Source organism: Lolium rigidum, chromosome 3 (assembly GCF_022539505.1).
Source record: "Lolium rigidum isolate FL_2022 chromosome 3, APGP_CSIRO_Lrig_0.1, whole genome shotgun sequence".
Classification (NCBI taxonomy): domain Eukaryota; kingdom Viridiplantae; phylum Streptophyta; class Magnoliopsida; order Poales; family Poaceae; genus Lolium; species Lolium rigidum.
The window spans coordinates 347,682,580-347,699,611 of record NC_061510.1 but is presented as its reverse complement, the minus strand read 5'-3'; the positions used below and the strand labels follow the sequence as shown (position 1 = coordinate 347,699,611).

Here is a 17,032-nt window from a genome sequence, read left to right as displayed (position 1 = left end):
GACTCTCAACGCACACCAACGCACACGCCACAGAAGTTGCTACCGCCGTCTTCCTCAACCCCATCTTCAAGAGGGATCATCGCATTAACCTTGCAAGGCCTGCCGTCAATGCCACCAAGACGCCAGACGGCTCCACCATCCTGCACGCATACATCATCCCGCATCCGTCGTGGATACTCCGCAACACCCTGCCACCTAGACTCAGCGCCATCGATGTGGTTGACGAATACCACTCCACCAACATCCGCCAACATCCAGCAGCTGCTCCAAAAAGATGCCCAAGAGGTAGAACGACGCAGGGCGCACCGCCATCATCCGATTCGGGAGACCCAGATCTAGGGTTTCCCCCGGAGCAGCACGAGTGGATAGATGCAGGTTGCGACGACGATGCCTTCAAGAAGGTTACGACGTGTGTCGCCCCCATCGTCCGCCAGGACCGGAGTCGCAACACGGTTTCACCGGCAGCCGCGCATCCCCAACTCGACGAGCGTAGTGCCGAGACAAGCAAGATGACGCCTCCTTGAGCCACCACCGCTGTCCCTCAGTGGCCGTATCAGCAGAGGACACCGTCGTGCCGCCGCCGGCAGATCCAGGGCCGCTAGCCTAGATCCAGCCCGCAGCGAGCCGCCGCCGGCCCCCACGCAACATTGTCCGCCATCGAGCCTCCCCTCCTCGCAGAGGTCAGCCGAGCAGCCACCACAACCCTTGCCGCCATGCCCGCGCCGCCCGGAGACGCGCTACCACCACCTCGTCGCCCGTCGCGTCGTCGCAGCAGGCCATGCCCGAGCGCCGGCACGCCGTGACACCCGACGGTCGCGCCACGCCTTGTCCCGGAGGAAGCTTCCCGCGCCCATCCACCCGAACCAGAGGACGAGAGGGCCTCGCCGCCGCCGCCGACCGGGCTTTGCCCGGCCGCGCCCTCAGGCGGCGGCGAGGGAGGAGAGGGGATGACCTGGCGGCGGCGGGATCTAGGGTTTCCCTCTGGTCGCCGCGCGGGGGCGGCGCAGGAGGAGAGAAAGAAATTCTCTCTTAAAATAATATTCAAACATCACTTCATATTCAGAGTGTCACAGTTGCCTTATTTTACAAGACGATTGGCAGTTGATCCTTTCCTGTACAACGATTTGCATGACAAGATGAGGAATTGGAGAGGCTGGAAGAGATAGTGCTCAGCACAGAACACGTTGCATTATCAGTCAAAGAAGAATTGGCCGCAAATGCAAGACTGATTGTTAGTGTCTTATTGCGAAGATTACATTCGATCTTGAAGAATTAGTTCCAGAGTGGAAGAAGTGAGCATTACATTCAATCATGGCAAAAATGCAGAAACCTTCAAAAGGTTCCAGTGGAAGAACTGAACATTAAATTCAGTCATCAGGAACCATCAAAATTTGCAAAAATCATCCAACTAGTACATAAACGAAGAACAAATATGGAAAATTTTACAACTTATACACATGTTTTGTTCAAGACATAAATTAATCGCTCTACATTCAGCTAGTACATAAACCTGCTGCAAGGAAAAAAATTGCGCCCTATAACAAAATAGCGGCAGCTGAAAAATACGCTATTAGCGTGCTATAGCGCGCTATAGCACACTATAGCGCTGAAATGATGTAGCGTGGCATGTCCAAAAACGCTATAGCCTGCTATTAGCGCTGAAATAGCGCGCTATTTTTTCCACGCTGCCGTCTAGTGAAGAGAAGCTTGCTTGGGTTCAGGAACTCAGACGAGCAAAAAACAATGCTTCACGCCCATGCCTCCTCACCGGCCCGTTCGGCATCAGCGGTGGCGCCAGAGATTGAGAGCAGGGCTCTCGAAGGCATCCACCAGACGCGGACAGCCCCAGAATCTGGCACGCTGTTCAACGCATTGGCCAGAAGGGGCGGCAGGTAGGTGGTGATCTTGCGAAGGGCTCCAGTATGAATTGCTATAGGACAGATGGATGTCTCTCCTCGCCTCCCCCACGCCGTTCAGCACGGCCACCGCCGCCGCCCGCCGTCGCGTCCCTCCCGGCGCCCCGCCCCTGAGCCGCCGCGCCGCCCTGCACGTGGCGCTCGCGCGCCGGGCCGGCGTCTCGTCCCGCACGCAGCGGCGCCTCGAGGAGCGCGGCGGCAAGAAGCGGCGCGGAGGCGTCGAGACCCCGGACGCGGAGGAGGACGACTCCGCGTCGGCGTGGGAGGGCGTGGAGTGGGAGGGGGAGCCGCTGGGGTTCGAGGTGTCCACGGAGCCGATGCCGTACCTCGCTGACCCGAAGCAGGTCGACTTCTGGGAAGGACCCCAGTGGAATGTCCTCGGCTTCTTCGTGCAGTACATGTGGGCGTTCGGCGTCTTCTTCTCCGTGAGCACCTCTTCCTCCTCGATTACTTCGTGCTGTAGTCTGTAGCACAGTCTGTGACGTAGGATCTGAATGTTTCTCAAAAGGAAATCGAGTTTACTTTACAGTCTTTCTACGCCAGAGAATTTTGATTTGCAGTTAAGTAGATCAGTAGCTCTATGCTGGAATGGTTTTGAAATTAGGAAGTGGAAGTCACATGAAACAGCCCCTCCAGTTCGACAATTGGCACTGGGAGAGGAGGCCAAACTAGCATTAAAATTGTTTAGATCGCGAGTAATTATTCCAGAATTCATTTATGTTTGTAAAAAAGCAGGTATTAATGTTCACACTACATGATTTACTCATTGTTTGTAGTATGGTGAGATACTGAATTGTTTTCCAAGTTTGAACCAGAGGAGTGGCTCCTTTCCGTTTCTAGAACTCTAAGTCATCTAGTGGTAGTGTGCGGAGACGGGAGATTGCTCAAATACATACAGGAATTTATTTACTTGCACTTCCTCAAAGACGTACGGCTAACTTACATTGTTGAGTCACCCTAGTGTTTGATCATGACAGAAGTCCAATTTACCCCCTAAACTTGTCTCAAAGTTCAGCTTACAACCCCCAACTTTACTTTGGTTCAACTTTCAACCCTGAATTCTAAAAACGGTTCAAAATCACCCCTTGCATTGTATTAAGCTGGTTTTTCTTGTACCGTTTATGTTGTATGTTGATGAGTTGGCACAATATATAGGAAGAAAAACCGCTAACTAGCTAGAAAAACCGGTTTAATACATGTCAAAAAGGGTAGAAGGTCCAATTCCGAACGATTTATAGAATTTATGGTTGAAAATTGAACCAAAATAAAGTTGAGGGTTGTAATCTGAACTTTGAGACAAGTTTAGGGGGGGGTAAATTGGACTTCTCTCTTTGATCATTGCCATTATGACATGCATCAACTTAACCACCGTTCCTTGCAGATGTGCACTCAATATGTAGAGATAACTTTGCATGTGATCCCATCCTCTGATATCATCAAAATTAATCCACCCACGTTAACCCTCATGCAAGCAACAAATTACACATGTATGCGGATTCTCGCTTAATGTCTGACAATTAATGTTGCATACTTGTGCAGTTGGTTGCTTGTGGATTCGCTGTGGCTACATACAACGATGGTGCAACAGACTTCAGGGAAACTCCTTCTTTCAAGGAGTCCCTAACACAGGAGTTCCCCGAAGAGGCAGAATCATCTGGCTCTGATGTGTTTGAAGGTAATCCAACTGAGGTAGCACCAGCGCTTGAGTAGGATTCTCGAGGAGACATCGCACAAAGAAACGAAGGCTTTCTCTTTGAGCTATAGGGTTCTGCAGATAGCCAGTAAAACTTGTACAAGGTTCAGTTGAAACTTGAAAGCATAGTGGTAAGGAAATTAGCTGGTCATTACCATGTACTGAATTTTCTGTTGGATAATTCGACTTTGAAATCAAAATATGTAGGTGGCTTATTAGTGGTGATGAAATCCTGCCATGCTTTTATGATTGTTATTATTTTATTTATTCTGGTACTCGATTGGCTTGCCTACATGATGCAAGGTGCTTAGAAGGGTGCTTATGAGAATAAGCCTAACTTTTTTGTAAGTTCTAGTGCTTATTTGTATAGGAGAGGTGCCTAGTTAGGCATCGGCCTAGTATAAATAAGCACCGGTACTTAAATAAAAACTGGTTTAGTTTTCTAAGCATCTTGCATTGTACATGCCCTAAGAAGCAAATTTGTGACTTTTCTGTCCTCTACCTTCAAATTGTATATTCTGAATTTATTTCAGAAATCTCATTCTGCTCATTACTGAAGTGCATCTTGAATTATTTTGCGTTAAAGTTATAAAATAAAATATCAATGGTTAGTAATGAGGTAGATCAACTTTATTTTATGCTTATATTTTGTGCTTGAACTTTTTGCACACATATCAGTCTATATTCTAGTTGATCACCTTGTACTGAAATTCTCCACGGACGATCCTTCATGAAATTTCTGAAATATGTATATTGTTAGCGGTAATAATTTTGAGCTGTATTTTCATTCCTTTTCTTGTACTTGATTGATCGTTCTCCTTCCTTCAGAAGACAACGACTACTTTGAGTCATATAGTATGAAAAAGGAGGCGAAATTCTGTTTCGCGCAAAAAGAGACAGTTTCAGTACGTTGCACATTGAATTCCACTCGGATGTTCATAATCCGAAAAGAAATGTAAATTGTTGGTAGCAATAAAATTCATGTGGAAGGCCGTAAAGCTTAGTCGATTGTGATTTTGTCAGTTTATGATCAAATGGTAGCTGGGTATTTGCATTTATAGATTGTATGGAGCTTTTGAACTTTGAAAGTGCGTTGGTAGTTGCACGTCTGTACATAGCTTCTGGTTTTGAAAAGCGCTTTGGGCAAATACCCATTTCTGCAGACGACACAATTTGTACGTGCAGTTGTAGATAAACCTAATAATACGCAGCTTGTTCTGCTGACACTTAACTGACGTTGACTTGGGGATTAGCAAATCTTCTAGCACTCCGTATCAGTTTTTGTCGTCTGCCTGAATATGTGAGGACGCATAACACTCCGGAGGCAAGTTTGTATTATTTCTAGAGCTAAACTAAACCGGTACGCTAAGAGCACCCAGGAGAGGCAATCACAGGCGGCCGCCACAAACCTGTCTAGGGTTCCGTTCTTCTCACCGGTGATGCTCTCAGCTCGTTACACCTTTGGTGACCTTGGAGCTGTTGCGGACCACGGTCTCTCGCCGGCAGGGAGTTTCCTTTTTTATTTACCTTGTTTCTCTGTGTATTTCGGGATGATGAGGCGACAGCTACATCCTGAAATCAAAATAAAGTCCTCTCCGCCATACCCCTTCTCAAGTGGTGCGTCTACCGCGGGTGGAGGGCACGTGGAGTCATGTGCCCGACGGATCTCCCGGGATCTAACTGGTTTTCGTGTTCGTTGGTATGGTTTCATGTCAGTCTCTTCCGATCTAGAGATGTCATCATTGGCGAAGGTTGCTGCTCTAGTGCGTAGTCCATTGAGACCTTAGCACGACGACTTCCCGTCTGTTTACTACAACAAGCTCTACTACGATAAACATTGCCTAGCCCCAGTGATGAAGGGGCGAAGACGACGACGCGCCTTTGGCTCACGCTAGTTTTTGTAGTCGTCCCTAGGTGGTCCGAGTACCAATTTGTAATTTCTTCTGATGCATTTTAGGTAATTATTGTCACCATTGTACTGCTTTTAAAGACACACATATCATTTTGTCCATGTACATCGATGGTTTTTGTGGTCATCTCCGCATTCAACTGCAGCATTTGACAACAAGAACAAAACTCGCCATATTCAGCTGACACCAGTCGCTATTTGCCAGCTCCGTCCCTGTCAACTCGTGATCCATGAACATCCTAGGCAAGAAGGCACAGGAGGGTAGATTCTAGATCGTCTTTCATTTTGTTAGTGAGCAGTTTTTTCATTAATAAGTCAAGTCAAGAGAAACAAGAGAACTGTAGGAGCTTGGCAGGACGTACATGATCTAACTGCCGCCCGCTGGAGCCCTAACGTACCAATGCCCATGAGACGAGCTGTGGGACTGCACGGTCCAGCTCGACAGGGAACACATAAAGCACGCAGTGAACATCAAGTCCTCTTGTTCCTGCGAGACCTCTCCTAGCTTTTGGTTCAAGGTTTTCCTGAACCTAGTTGGAAAGGACTTGCAAGGCCATTTCAGCTTGTAGCAGCAGAACAACCCTCCCGAGAGCGCTCTACTAAGTGGGCAGTGACCCTGTCATGTACACATTTGCGAAAGGTTCTGTTCTCCAAAATATTGTTTATCCCAATGCCTTCCGTTCTCAAAGCTTCGCCTTACTCATTAAGCAGATATAAGCAAATGCACCAACTTTGGAAACTTTGCCTATTCCTATATATCATAACTAGTAGAATTATGAAATGTCTACACATTTTCTGGGAGGAGTTGAGATGAGGAGTGGAGGACAGGTGTGTGTGTATATATATAGACCCAACACGATATAGACTGCAAGAAGAGGCGTTGGTGTTCATGAGATGTTATGACAGTATAATATAATGTGTTAGGTGGACTGACAAGACACATACGGTAGTGACCAGCCCCGGGAATGAAATTCACACACAGGGGACTCATAAAGCAGGCAGTGATTACTGAATCGTCATTCGAGTCCTTCCACACCTTCATCATGTTTAAGCTTTCCATGACCCGAAAGCAAAAAATACTTTGTAGGTCCTCTCACAAGATGCATGGCCGGTGCTAGTTTCCCTGCACGAGATAGGTTGGAGAAGGGCGAGCCTCCAGGCGTCCGGCATCCCTATATTCATACAACGCTCGCCCGTGGCCTTTGTGGTCGCGTCGAGGTCAGCGGTCGACAACGCAAGCGAAGTTGAGGAGTAGGCGTATGCCAGGGAGTGGCTAGTGGGCGGGAGTTTTTACGGTACCTTCTACTTGTGCTAGTAAGTGCACAAGTATGAACCTATGCAACGTGTGTGTATCCACGTGACAAACATTAGGTCCAGGAGCACATAAGGTTGTGACCGTACCCTTTCGGTAAAGAAAAACTCAAAACGCAATCGCCCAGTAGTTGACGCCGGCGTTGCCGCCTACGACGACGATTAACTCTACACAGCTCGCCTCTGCCTCCGACTCCACGTCTCCACCTCCGACTCCACGTCTCCACCTCCGGATCCACCCCACACACCCTCTGCCTCTGACTCCACCCCACACGCGGCCGTCCATGACTACACCACGCCCACGGCCGGCGGCGACGCCACCCGCCGGCGGTCCAAGAACACATGACACACACAGTTCACACCGTCCCCCACTAGGGATCTGTTTCTTTCTTCAGTTGTTTTTCCGTATTGCACAGTTATGAAGAAATTTTCTCTTAAAATAATATTTAAACATCACTTCATATTCAGAGTGTCACAGTTGCCTTATTTTACAAGACGATTGGCAGTTGATCCTTTCCTGTACAACGATTTGCATGACAAGATGAGGAAGTGGAGAGGCTGGAAGAGATGGTGCTCAGCACAGAACACGTTGCATTATCAGTCAAAGAAGAATTGGTCGCAAATGCAAGACTGATTGTTAGTGTCTTATTGCGAAGATTACATTCGATCTTGTAGATTTAGTTCGAGAGTGGAAGAACTGATCATTACATTCAATCATGGCAAAAATGCAGAAACCAGTGGAAGAACTGAACATTAAATTCAAGGGAAATTTTGCTACAGGACACCGTTATTTTCTAGCATTTGCTGAAACACACCGTCCGATTATATCTTTGTCAGGTACCATTATAATTTTGTGACACATTTGCCAGAACACACCACCAGCCTAAAAACGGAAAGTTTTGTACTTTTTCTTGCGATGACTGATTTTGAAGACAAAGTGCAAAGCTTTCCTTTTTTAGCCAGGTGGTGTGTTCTGACAAATATGTCATATAATTGTAATGGTATCAGGAACGATCAAAAGTTGCAAAAATCATCCAACTAGTACATAAACGAAGAACAAATATGGAAAATTTTACAACTTATACACATGTTTTGTTCAAGACATAAATTAATCGCTCTACATTCAGCTAGTACATAAACCTGCCGTCTTTTTTTTTTTGAAATGCAATATATATTAAGCTAGCAAGCCGCCTCATTAAAAACCTTCCAGTCCCCTTCGGTACCCTGGTAAGGAAAAGAGTGCGTCTGAAACTTGCTGCTAAAAAGATCAAAGTTTGGTTACATCGTTTAACAACTTGTCTAAGAGAAACCTAGGGGGATCATCGTCCCAAGTACAAGAGCTTTTGCTGCTAGAGCTATGACGACCTAGCTCATGGGCCACCTGGTTTGCTTCTCTGGGACAGAATTTGAAGGACACCTCGCCGATGGAAGCCACTCTGTCAACGCAGTCTGCAAAAATTGCAGAAGATTCATTCCACCAACGATGTCCTCCAGAACAGGCTTCTATTGTCTCCATTGAGTCCGATTCAGCTACTAGACGGTTACATCCGATTGATTCAGCTAGTATCAACCCTTGACACATGGCCGCCGCCTCTGCCATCGCTGCCGACGCCACATGCGGTAATAGGACTGTCTTTGCCGCCACAAACCTACCCTCATAGTCACGGATCACTGCACCCACAGCCCCTGTTCCTTCTTCCACATAGTAAGCCGCATCCACATTCAATTTCATCGTACGCGCCTCTGGTCTGGTCCAGGTGATACTCCCGACTTGGCCAGTATTCATCGGTTTTTTACCTGCATGTGCTGTAATAGATAGGATCGAAAGTTTGCACTTGTAAATAGGTGGGACAGATTCATCTCGGATTCTTTTTCTCCGAATCCACCAAAGGTACCAGCATGTCACCGCAATCACTTCTTTTAACCCCACACTTTCCAATCCTTGCATGTTATTTTGTTGTAACCTCATAAGATATTCTAGGACCGCAGAACCGGACCTATCCACGTTTGTAGCTTCATCAATCAGATCAGTAAGCCCCGGATTTTGCCATATACTTTTTGCAGCCGGACATAAGAAGAGCAAATGCATGACCGTTTCTGGCCCCTGGTGACAAATTGGACACTCTCCTGACGTACCAATATGGCGATTTGCTAAGACACATTTTAATGGAACAATTCCATGTAGAGAACGCCATATAAAAATCTTCACCTTACTTGGAACCTGCATGCTCCATACAGATTTCCAAACCGGGTTTGTCGCTGAAACATTAGGAGCAGTCAGCTGTGAAGAATTAGGACCAAACTGATGTTTCCATTGCATATGATACCCCGATCTGACTGTATATTGCCCATGTTTTGTGTGACTCCAAGCAACAAAGTCTTGAAATCCCTGGTTATTAATTGGAATACGCCTGATCCGTTCTCTATCAACCGTACAAAACAAAGAATTGAGAAGCTCCTCATCCCATTGCCCAGTAATTGGACTTATCAAATCGCACACTTTTGTATAAACCGCACCAGCTCTAGGTGAAATAACCTTCCTTGTACTGCTTGTTGGAATCCACGGGTCCTGCCAGATATTAATCATTTCTCCATTACCAACTCTCCAAATACATCCACGTTTGAAGGTAGAAAGCCCAGCAACTATGCTTTGCCAAGTAAAAGACGATCCAGCTTTTGGGCCTGCTTTCAAAATATCACCGTGTGGATAGTACTTAGCCCTTAGAACCTGTGCACAAAGAGAATCAAGTTCATTAGTCAACCTCCAGACTTGCTTGGCTAGCATTGCCAAATTGAATGAATGGAAATCCCTAAAACCCATGCCGCCATCATTTTTTGGGTAGCAAAGCTTCCACCATGCCAACCAATGCATCTTCTTACTATTTTCATCATCCCCCCACCAGAAACTGGATATAGCATCCATCATACTTTTGCAAACACCTTTCGGAATCAGGAAAACCGACATAGCATACACCGGGATAGCCTGAGCCACTGCCTTCAGGAGAATCTCTTTCCCCCCCAGAGATAGTTGTTTTTCCTTCCAACCGTTTATCCTTCAAATAATTCTTTCTATAAAATGTTTGAAGCAATCACTCCTGTCCGCACCAACAAGAGCTGGGAGACCAAGATACTTATCTGATAGTGCTTCTGTATCAATATGTAGAGCTTCACATATTTCAGCCCTTAGGAGAGCATTGGTGTTAGGCGAAAAGAATATACTAGATTTTGCTAAACTCACCATCTGTCCAGAGTTTGCACAGTAGGTATCCAATGATCGTTGCAAGGAAGTTGCATTATTCATATCAGCTTTCATGAGAATGAGGGAATCATCAGCGAATAACAGGTGTGATACCGACGGTGCATTTCTGCACACCCTAATCCCATCAATGCCACCAACTTCTTCTTCATACAACAGAAGACTAGATAATCCCTCCGCACAAAGGAGGAACAAATATGGAGATAGTGGATCCCCCTGACGGAGACCTCTAGTAGGAGTGAACATATCAGTTTCATCAGAATTAAATCTCACTTGATACCTGACCGAGCTGACACAAGCCATCATCAGAAAAATCCATCTTTCAGCAAAGCCCAAGCGTCGCATCATATTTTCCAAAAAGATCCATTCAACGCGGTCATAAGCTTTATGCATATCAAGCTTGACAGCACAAGTTCCATTACTGCCAGATCTCTTATTTTTTATTGAGTGAATACATTCATACGCCACCAGCACATTATCAGTAATGAGTCGCCCTGGAACAAAGGCACTTTGTGTAGGAGCAATGATATCAGGGAGAATTGCCTTTAATCTCTGAGCTAGCACTTTGGATATAATTTTGTATATAACATTGCACAAGCTAATTGGGTGAAACTGTGTAACATTCTCCGGATCATTGACCTTGGGTATCAACACAATGGTAGTATCGTTCCAGCCATCCGGTATTATCCCAGTATTCAGTGCCTGTAACACTTCAGTAGTAATTTCTTCCCCGCAGACATCCCAAAATTGTTTATAAAACACTGCATGTAACCCATCTGGCCCTGGCGCTTTGAAGTCTCCAATACTAAAAATAGCTTTCTTCACATCTTCTACTGAGAAAGGAGCTAATAAGCTTTCATTCATAGCGTCAGTAACTCTTGGTAAGATTTTTGCCATCATCTCCGGATCAAGATCCTGTACCTCAGAAGTAAATAGGTTAAAAAAATAATCATGGATTACCGGTTTTAGAGGCTCCGTACCCTCCACCCAATTATCATCATTAATCTTGAGTTTCTTGATAAAGTTCTTCTTTCGGCGAGCTGAGGCAAAATTATGAAAGAAAGTAGTATTTCTATCGCCAAGTTGTAACCAATTTGCTCTTGATCGCTGCAGCCAATGAATCTCATCTTGTTCAAGTAATAACTCGATCAAATCCGCCATCTCCTTTGCAATTGCTTCATTTTCATCATTCATCTGGCCATTCATAGCATTCTCCAATTTTCGCTGCGCCCGACGAAGTCGTTTGTGCGGTTTTTTGAGAACCGAGCTATCCCACTCATGGATCGATTTATGCATGCGTCCTAACTTGGCTAACACGCCGCCAGAGGTAGCTTCTCCCGCCGATTCCCATGCAGCTTTAACAACGTCACGAAAACCCGCTTCGCGCAGCCATTTGGCCTCAAAGCGCCGAGGCCCAGTTCTAGAACCAGTCACAGCTGGTTGGTAGTCAGTATCCACCAGGATAGCTCTGTGATCAGATTTCGTATAATCGAGGTGCAAGACCACAGCCCCTGGATGCATTGTGTTCCAAGCCCCATCAGACACAACCCTATCAAGTCTTTCCCTAATTCTTCCTCTCTTCCAAGTAAATTTTTCCCCTTGAAACCCAAGGTCTTCGAGATCGCAATCCGTCAAGGCATCACGGAAAGCTTGCATGAATGCAGCGGGGCGCTGATTTCCACCTTCTTTCTCATGTGAAAACATGATCTCATTCAAGTCTCCAAGAATCAGCCACGGTAAATTGGAATCGTGTTTGAGTTCCCGCATTTTATCCCAAGTTTTATATTTATCTTCCCAGCGAGGTTCGCCATATATCCCAGTAAGGCGCCACTTCCGTCCTTGTCCTTCATCAATATGGACATCTATATATTTTGGCGCTGAATAAACTTGCTGAATTGAAATCTCTCTTTTCCATAACATGATCAGACCTCCACTTCTCCCATCACTCGGGTTTATAATTTTTGAATCCATTTGTAATCGTCTTCTTAGACATTCTGCCGGGTATTCATCGAGGTGTGTCTCCGACAAAAACAGCACCTCGGGGTTACTTCGCTTCTGTAGATCAGAGAGCGCACGAACTGTCGGGGCGTTACCCAGACCCTGACAGTTGAGGCCTAATATCCTCATTGCGACCGGACAGACTCCTCGAAGGAGCCCGCCGATCCATTTGAAGGGGAGATAACTCCATCCTTCTTAGAACGTTTAGTTCTAGTTTTGTCCACCTTTCCAGGACCAGCAATAGTAGGACATCCAGTATCCACCACCATCGCTGCACCAAGATCCTCTTTATTTTGGCCAAAAAGTCCATCCTCATCCTGCTGGTTCATCTCCAATCTCCTCTTCACAGTTGAGTCTGAGGAGCCATTTTCCTCCATCTCCTCATCAGGCTTCTTCACAGGACTAGAACCTGTATCATCTAACGGATCCTCAGCCGCAACAACCCCATCGACATAGGGGAGAGCATTATACCTCCAGGATGCCATACCACCTCTACCCCGAGCCCCATTGGTTCCACGTCCTCTTCCCTCTCCATTACCATCCTGGTCAGAACGCCCTCCACGGCCACCACGGCCACCTCCACGGTTACCACCAATTCCACGGCCATGCCAGGAAGACCAATCGGCTTGCAAAAAATCACCCCATTTGAGGTTGTTCTCATCATGCTCTCCAGTTCCACATTCCAGGTGGGAGTGACCAACAAATCCACAGGCACCACAATACCTTGGCATCTTTTCATATTTAACTTGATAGAATTCCCTCTTGCCGTCTCTTGAAATTGTTACAAACCTCGCTAAAACCTTCCTCACATCTAATTTCACCCTGGCTCGGACAAAGTTACCCATGCCTTGAACATTCATCTGGACCTCCAACACTTTTCCAACGTTCCTCTCAGTAAGATTTTTGACTAGAGTATCGTTCCTGTATCCTATAGGCAGCCTATGAATTTGGATCCAGGTTGCAAAGAAATTTAGATCAACTGATTCAATAGGCGCCAACCCATCATACTTCTCAATACAAACTGGATTTTGTCGGAATAACCACGGACCCCCTTTTTCGACCTTGATCCAATCACCTAAACAGAAGCACTGGATGGAAAATAAGTTTTCATCAAGATGTTGAATTTTCACCTCTTTCGCCGGGCTCCAGGCAATTCTCATATGTTGCTCAAACGTCTGAGGGCTGAAGAAATTCGTCGTATGAATCCTAGCCAGCGCTGTCCACTTCATGCCCTCCTTTGGAGCTGATTCCTCCTCCTCGAAAACCAGATCATCAAATTCATCTTCCTCGATGCCTAGGCGTTGAAGAAGATCATCTATCGCCTCCGCCTTCTTGCTCCCAGATCCACCCGCTTGACTGGTAGAACTCGCCGCCGGACTCGCCATAACGAGAAACCAGAGAACCCTCAGATCTTCAGAAAGCCAAAGAAAAAACGCAGCCAGAAGCAAGCCCTAGAAACCTGCGACGTCCCTTGCCTGATGAACGCAGCAAACCAAACACTGCCTGCAATCTCCGCGGAGATCGATCAGAAATCCCACGCCTGAGAAGAATCCCCAGACGTGGTAACCAAAACCCTAATCACCTGCCGATCGCCCGATCGCCAGAGCGTTAGGTCAAAAAACGGTCCGTACGTTCCCAAGCCCTTCCTTGAGCACATAAACCTGCCGTCTAGTGAAGAGAAAGCCTGCTTAACCCAGGTTCAGGAACTCAGACGAGTAAAACAATGCTTCACGCCCATGCCTCCTCACGGCCGGCCCGTTCGGCATCAGCGGTGGCGCCAGAGATTGAGAGCAGGGCTCTCGAAGGCATCCACCAGGTGCTTGACGCGGACAGCCCCAGAATCTGGCACGCTGTTCAACGCATTGGCCATCACTCTGATCTTAATCGCCCTGCCCTCCAATGCGGCCACATCCTGCGAAGGAGCTCCCAGCAGATCGTGTCGTACGGCACCACCAGAACGTGCCTATGATTGGTATAGGAGGAAGGGGCGGCAGGTACCTCGCTGACCCGAAGCAGGTCGATTTCTGGGAAGGACCCCAGTGGAATGTCCTCGGCTTCTTCGTGCAGTACATGTGGGAGTTCGGCGTCTTCTTCTCCGTGAGCACCTCCTCCCCATCCATTACTTCGGGCTGTAGGCTGTAGCACAGTTCTGTGATGTAGGATCTGAGTAGTTTCTCAAAAGGAAATCAAGTTTACCTTTCAGTCTTTCTACGCCAGAGAATTTTGATTTGCAGTTGAGTAGCTCTATGTTGGAATGGTTTTGAAATTAGGTTGGAATGGTTTTGAAATTAGCTCTATGTTGTTGCAGAGGCTGGGTGTAATTGGTATCGTTTTGATATTAATATATTCCCTTTATCGAAAAAATGAAACAGCCCCTCCAATTCGACAAGTCATGACATGGCACTGGGAGAGGAGGCAGGACTAACAATAAAATTGTTTTGATCACGAGTAATAGTTCCAGAATTCATTTATGTTTGTAAACAACCAGGTATTAATGTTCACGCTACATGATTTAATCATTGTTTGTATAGTTTGGTGAGATACTGAATTGTTTTCCAAGTCTGAACCAGAAGAGTGGCTCCTTTCCGTTGTCTAGAACTCCAAGTCCTCTAGTGGTGGTGTGTGGAGTTATTTAAATGCATTTCCTCAAAGACATACGGCTTATTTGTTAAATTACATTGTTGAGTCACCCCTAGTGTTTGATCATTCCCATTACGACATGCATCAACTTAGCCACCACGTTAACTCTCATGCAAGCGACAAATTACACATGTCTACGGATTCTTGCTTAATGTCTGACAAATAATGTTGCATACTTGTGCAGTTGGTTGCTTGTGGATTCGCTGTGGCTACATACAACGATGGTGCAACAGACTTCAGGGAAACTCCTTCTTTCAAGGAGTCCCTAACACAGGAGTTCCCCGAAGAGGCAGAATCATCTGGCTCTGATGTGTTTGAAGGTAATCCAACTGAGGTAGCACCAGCGCTTGAGTAGGATTCTCGAGGAGACATCGCACAAAGAAACGAAGGCTTTCTCTTTGAGCTATAGGGCTCTGCAGATAGCCAGTAAAACTTGTACAAGGTTCAGTTGAAACTTGAAAGCATAGTGGTAAGGAAATTAGCTGGTCATCACCATGTACTGAATTTTCTGTTGGATAATTCGACTTTGAAATCAAAATATGTAGGTGGCTTATTAGTGGTGATGAAATCCTGCCATGCTTTTATGATTGTTATTATTTTATTTATTCTGGTACTCGATTGGCTTGCCTACATGATGCAAGGTGCTTAGAAGGGTGCTTATGAGAATAAGCCTAACTTTTTTGTAAGTTCTAGCGCTTATTTGTATAGGAGAGATAACTAGTTAGGCATCGGCCTAGTATAAATAAGCACCGGTACTTAAATAAAAACTGGTTTAGTTTTCTAAGCATCTTGCATTGTACATGCCCTAAGAAGCAAATTTGTGACTTTTCTGTCCTCTACATTCAAATTGTATATTCTGAATTTATTTCAGAAATCTCATTCTGCTCATTACTGAAGTGCATCTTGAATTATTTTGCGTTAAAGTTATACAATAAAATATCAATGGTTAGTAATGAGCCAGATCAACTTTATTTTATGCTTATATTTTGTGCTTGAACTTTTTGCACACATATCAGTCTATATTCTAGTTGATCATCTTGTACTGAAATTCACCACGGACGATCCTTCATGAAATTTCTGAAATATGTATATTGTTAGTGGTAATAATTTTGAGCTGTATTTTCATTCCTTTTCTTGTACTGTACTTGATTGATCGTTCTCCTTCCTTCAGAAGACAACGACTACTTTGAGTCATATAGTATGAAAAAGGAGGCGAAATTCTGTTTAGCGCAAACAGAGACAGTTTCAGTACGTTGCACATTGAATTCCACTCGGATGTTCATAATCCGAAAGAAATGTAAATTGTTGGTAGCGATAAAATTCATGTGGAAGGGCGTAAAGCTTAGTCGATTGTGATTTTGTCAGTTTATGATCAAATGGTAGCTGGGTATTTGCATTTACAGATTGTATGGAGCTTTCGAACTTTGAAAGTGCGTTGGTAGTTGCACGTCTGTACATAGCTTCTGGTTTTGAAAAGCGCTTTGGGCAAGTACCCATTTGTGCAGACGACACAATTTGTACGTGCAGTTGTAGATAAACCTAATAATAGGCACCTTGTTCTGCTGACACTTAACTGACGTTGACTTGGGGATTAGCAAATCTTCTAGCACTCCTCCGTATCAGTTTTTGTCGTCTGCGTGAATATGTGAGCACGCATAACACTCCGGAGGCAAGTTTGTATTATTTCTAGAGCTAAACTAAACCGGTACGCGAAGAGCACCCAGGAGAGGCAATCACAGGCGGCCGCCACAAACCCATCTAGGGTTCCGTTCTTCTCGCCGGCGATCCTCTCAGTTCGTTCCACCTTTGGTGACCTTGGAGCTGTTGCGGACCACGGTGTCTCGTCGGCAGGAAGTTTCCCTTTTTATTTACGTTGTTTTTCTGTGTATTTCGGGATGATGAGGCGGCAACTACATCCTGAAATCAAAATAAAGTCCTCTTCGCCATACCCCTTCTCAAGTGGTGCGTCTAACGCTGGCGGAGGGCACATGGAGTCATGTGCCCGACGGATCTCCCCGGATCTAACTGGTTTTCGTGTTCGTTGGTATGGTTTCATGTCAGTCTCTTCCAATCTAGAGATGTCATCATTGGCGAAGGTTGCTGCACTAGTGCGTAGTCCATTGAGACCTTAGAACGACGACTTCCCGTCTGTTTACTACAACAAGCTCTACTACGATAAACATTGTCTGGCCCCGGTGATGAAGGGGCGAAGACGATGATTAGGGGGTGTATCGTAGTAATTTCGATAAATAAGAGTGTCGAACCCAACGAGGAGCAGAAGGTGTTGATGAGCAGTTTCAATGAAGGAT

The 17,032-nt window shown here is 45.8% G+C and overlaps 1 protein-coding gene and 1 long non-coding RNA gene across 2 annotated transcripts; both read left to right on the top strand.

Annotated features, from left to right (window-relative positions):
* Nucleotides 1-1,945: 1,945 nt before the first annotated feature.
* Nucleotides 1,946-3,839, top strand: LOC124704009. Its single transcript, XM_047236241.1, has 2 exons — nt 1,946-2,341; nt 3,456-3,839. The coding sequence occupies exons 1-2, from the start codon at nt 1,946-1,948 to the stop codon at nt 3,624-3,626; spliced, it is 567 nt and encodes a 188-aa protein (XP_047092197.1). The 3' UTR covers nt 3,627-3,839.
* A 10,262-nt stretch (nt 3,840-14,101) lies between these two features.
* LOC124704010 lies at nt 14,102-15,291 on the top strand. Its single transcript, XR_007003446.1, has 2 exons — nt 14,102-14,180; nt 14,908-15,291. It is a non-coding gene; the product is annotated as an uncharacterized LOC124704010 (long non-coding RNA).
* Nucleotides 15,292-17,032: the final 1,741 nt, after the last annotated feature.

Excerpts from the sequence above, each read along its gene's own strand:
- LOC124704009 (XM_047236241.1), top strand. The coding sequence starts at position 1,946 with ATGTCTCTCCTCGCCTCCCCCACGCCGTTCAGCACGGCCACCGCCGCC. Across the intron at positions 2,342-3,455 it reads CGTTCGGCGTCTTCTTCTCC|TTGGTTGCTTGTGGATTCGC; the intron begins GTGAGCACCTCT and ends ATACTTGTGCAG.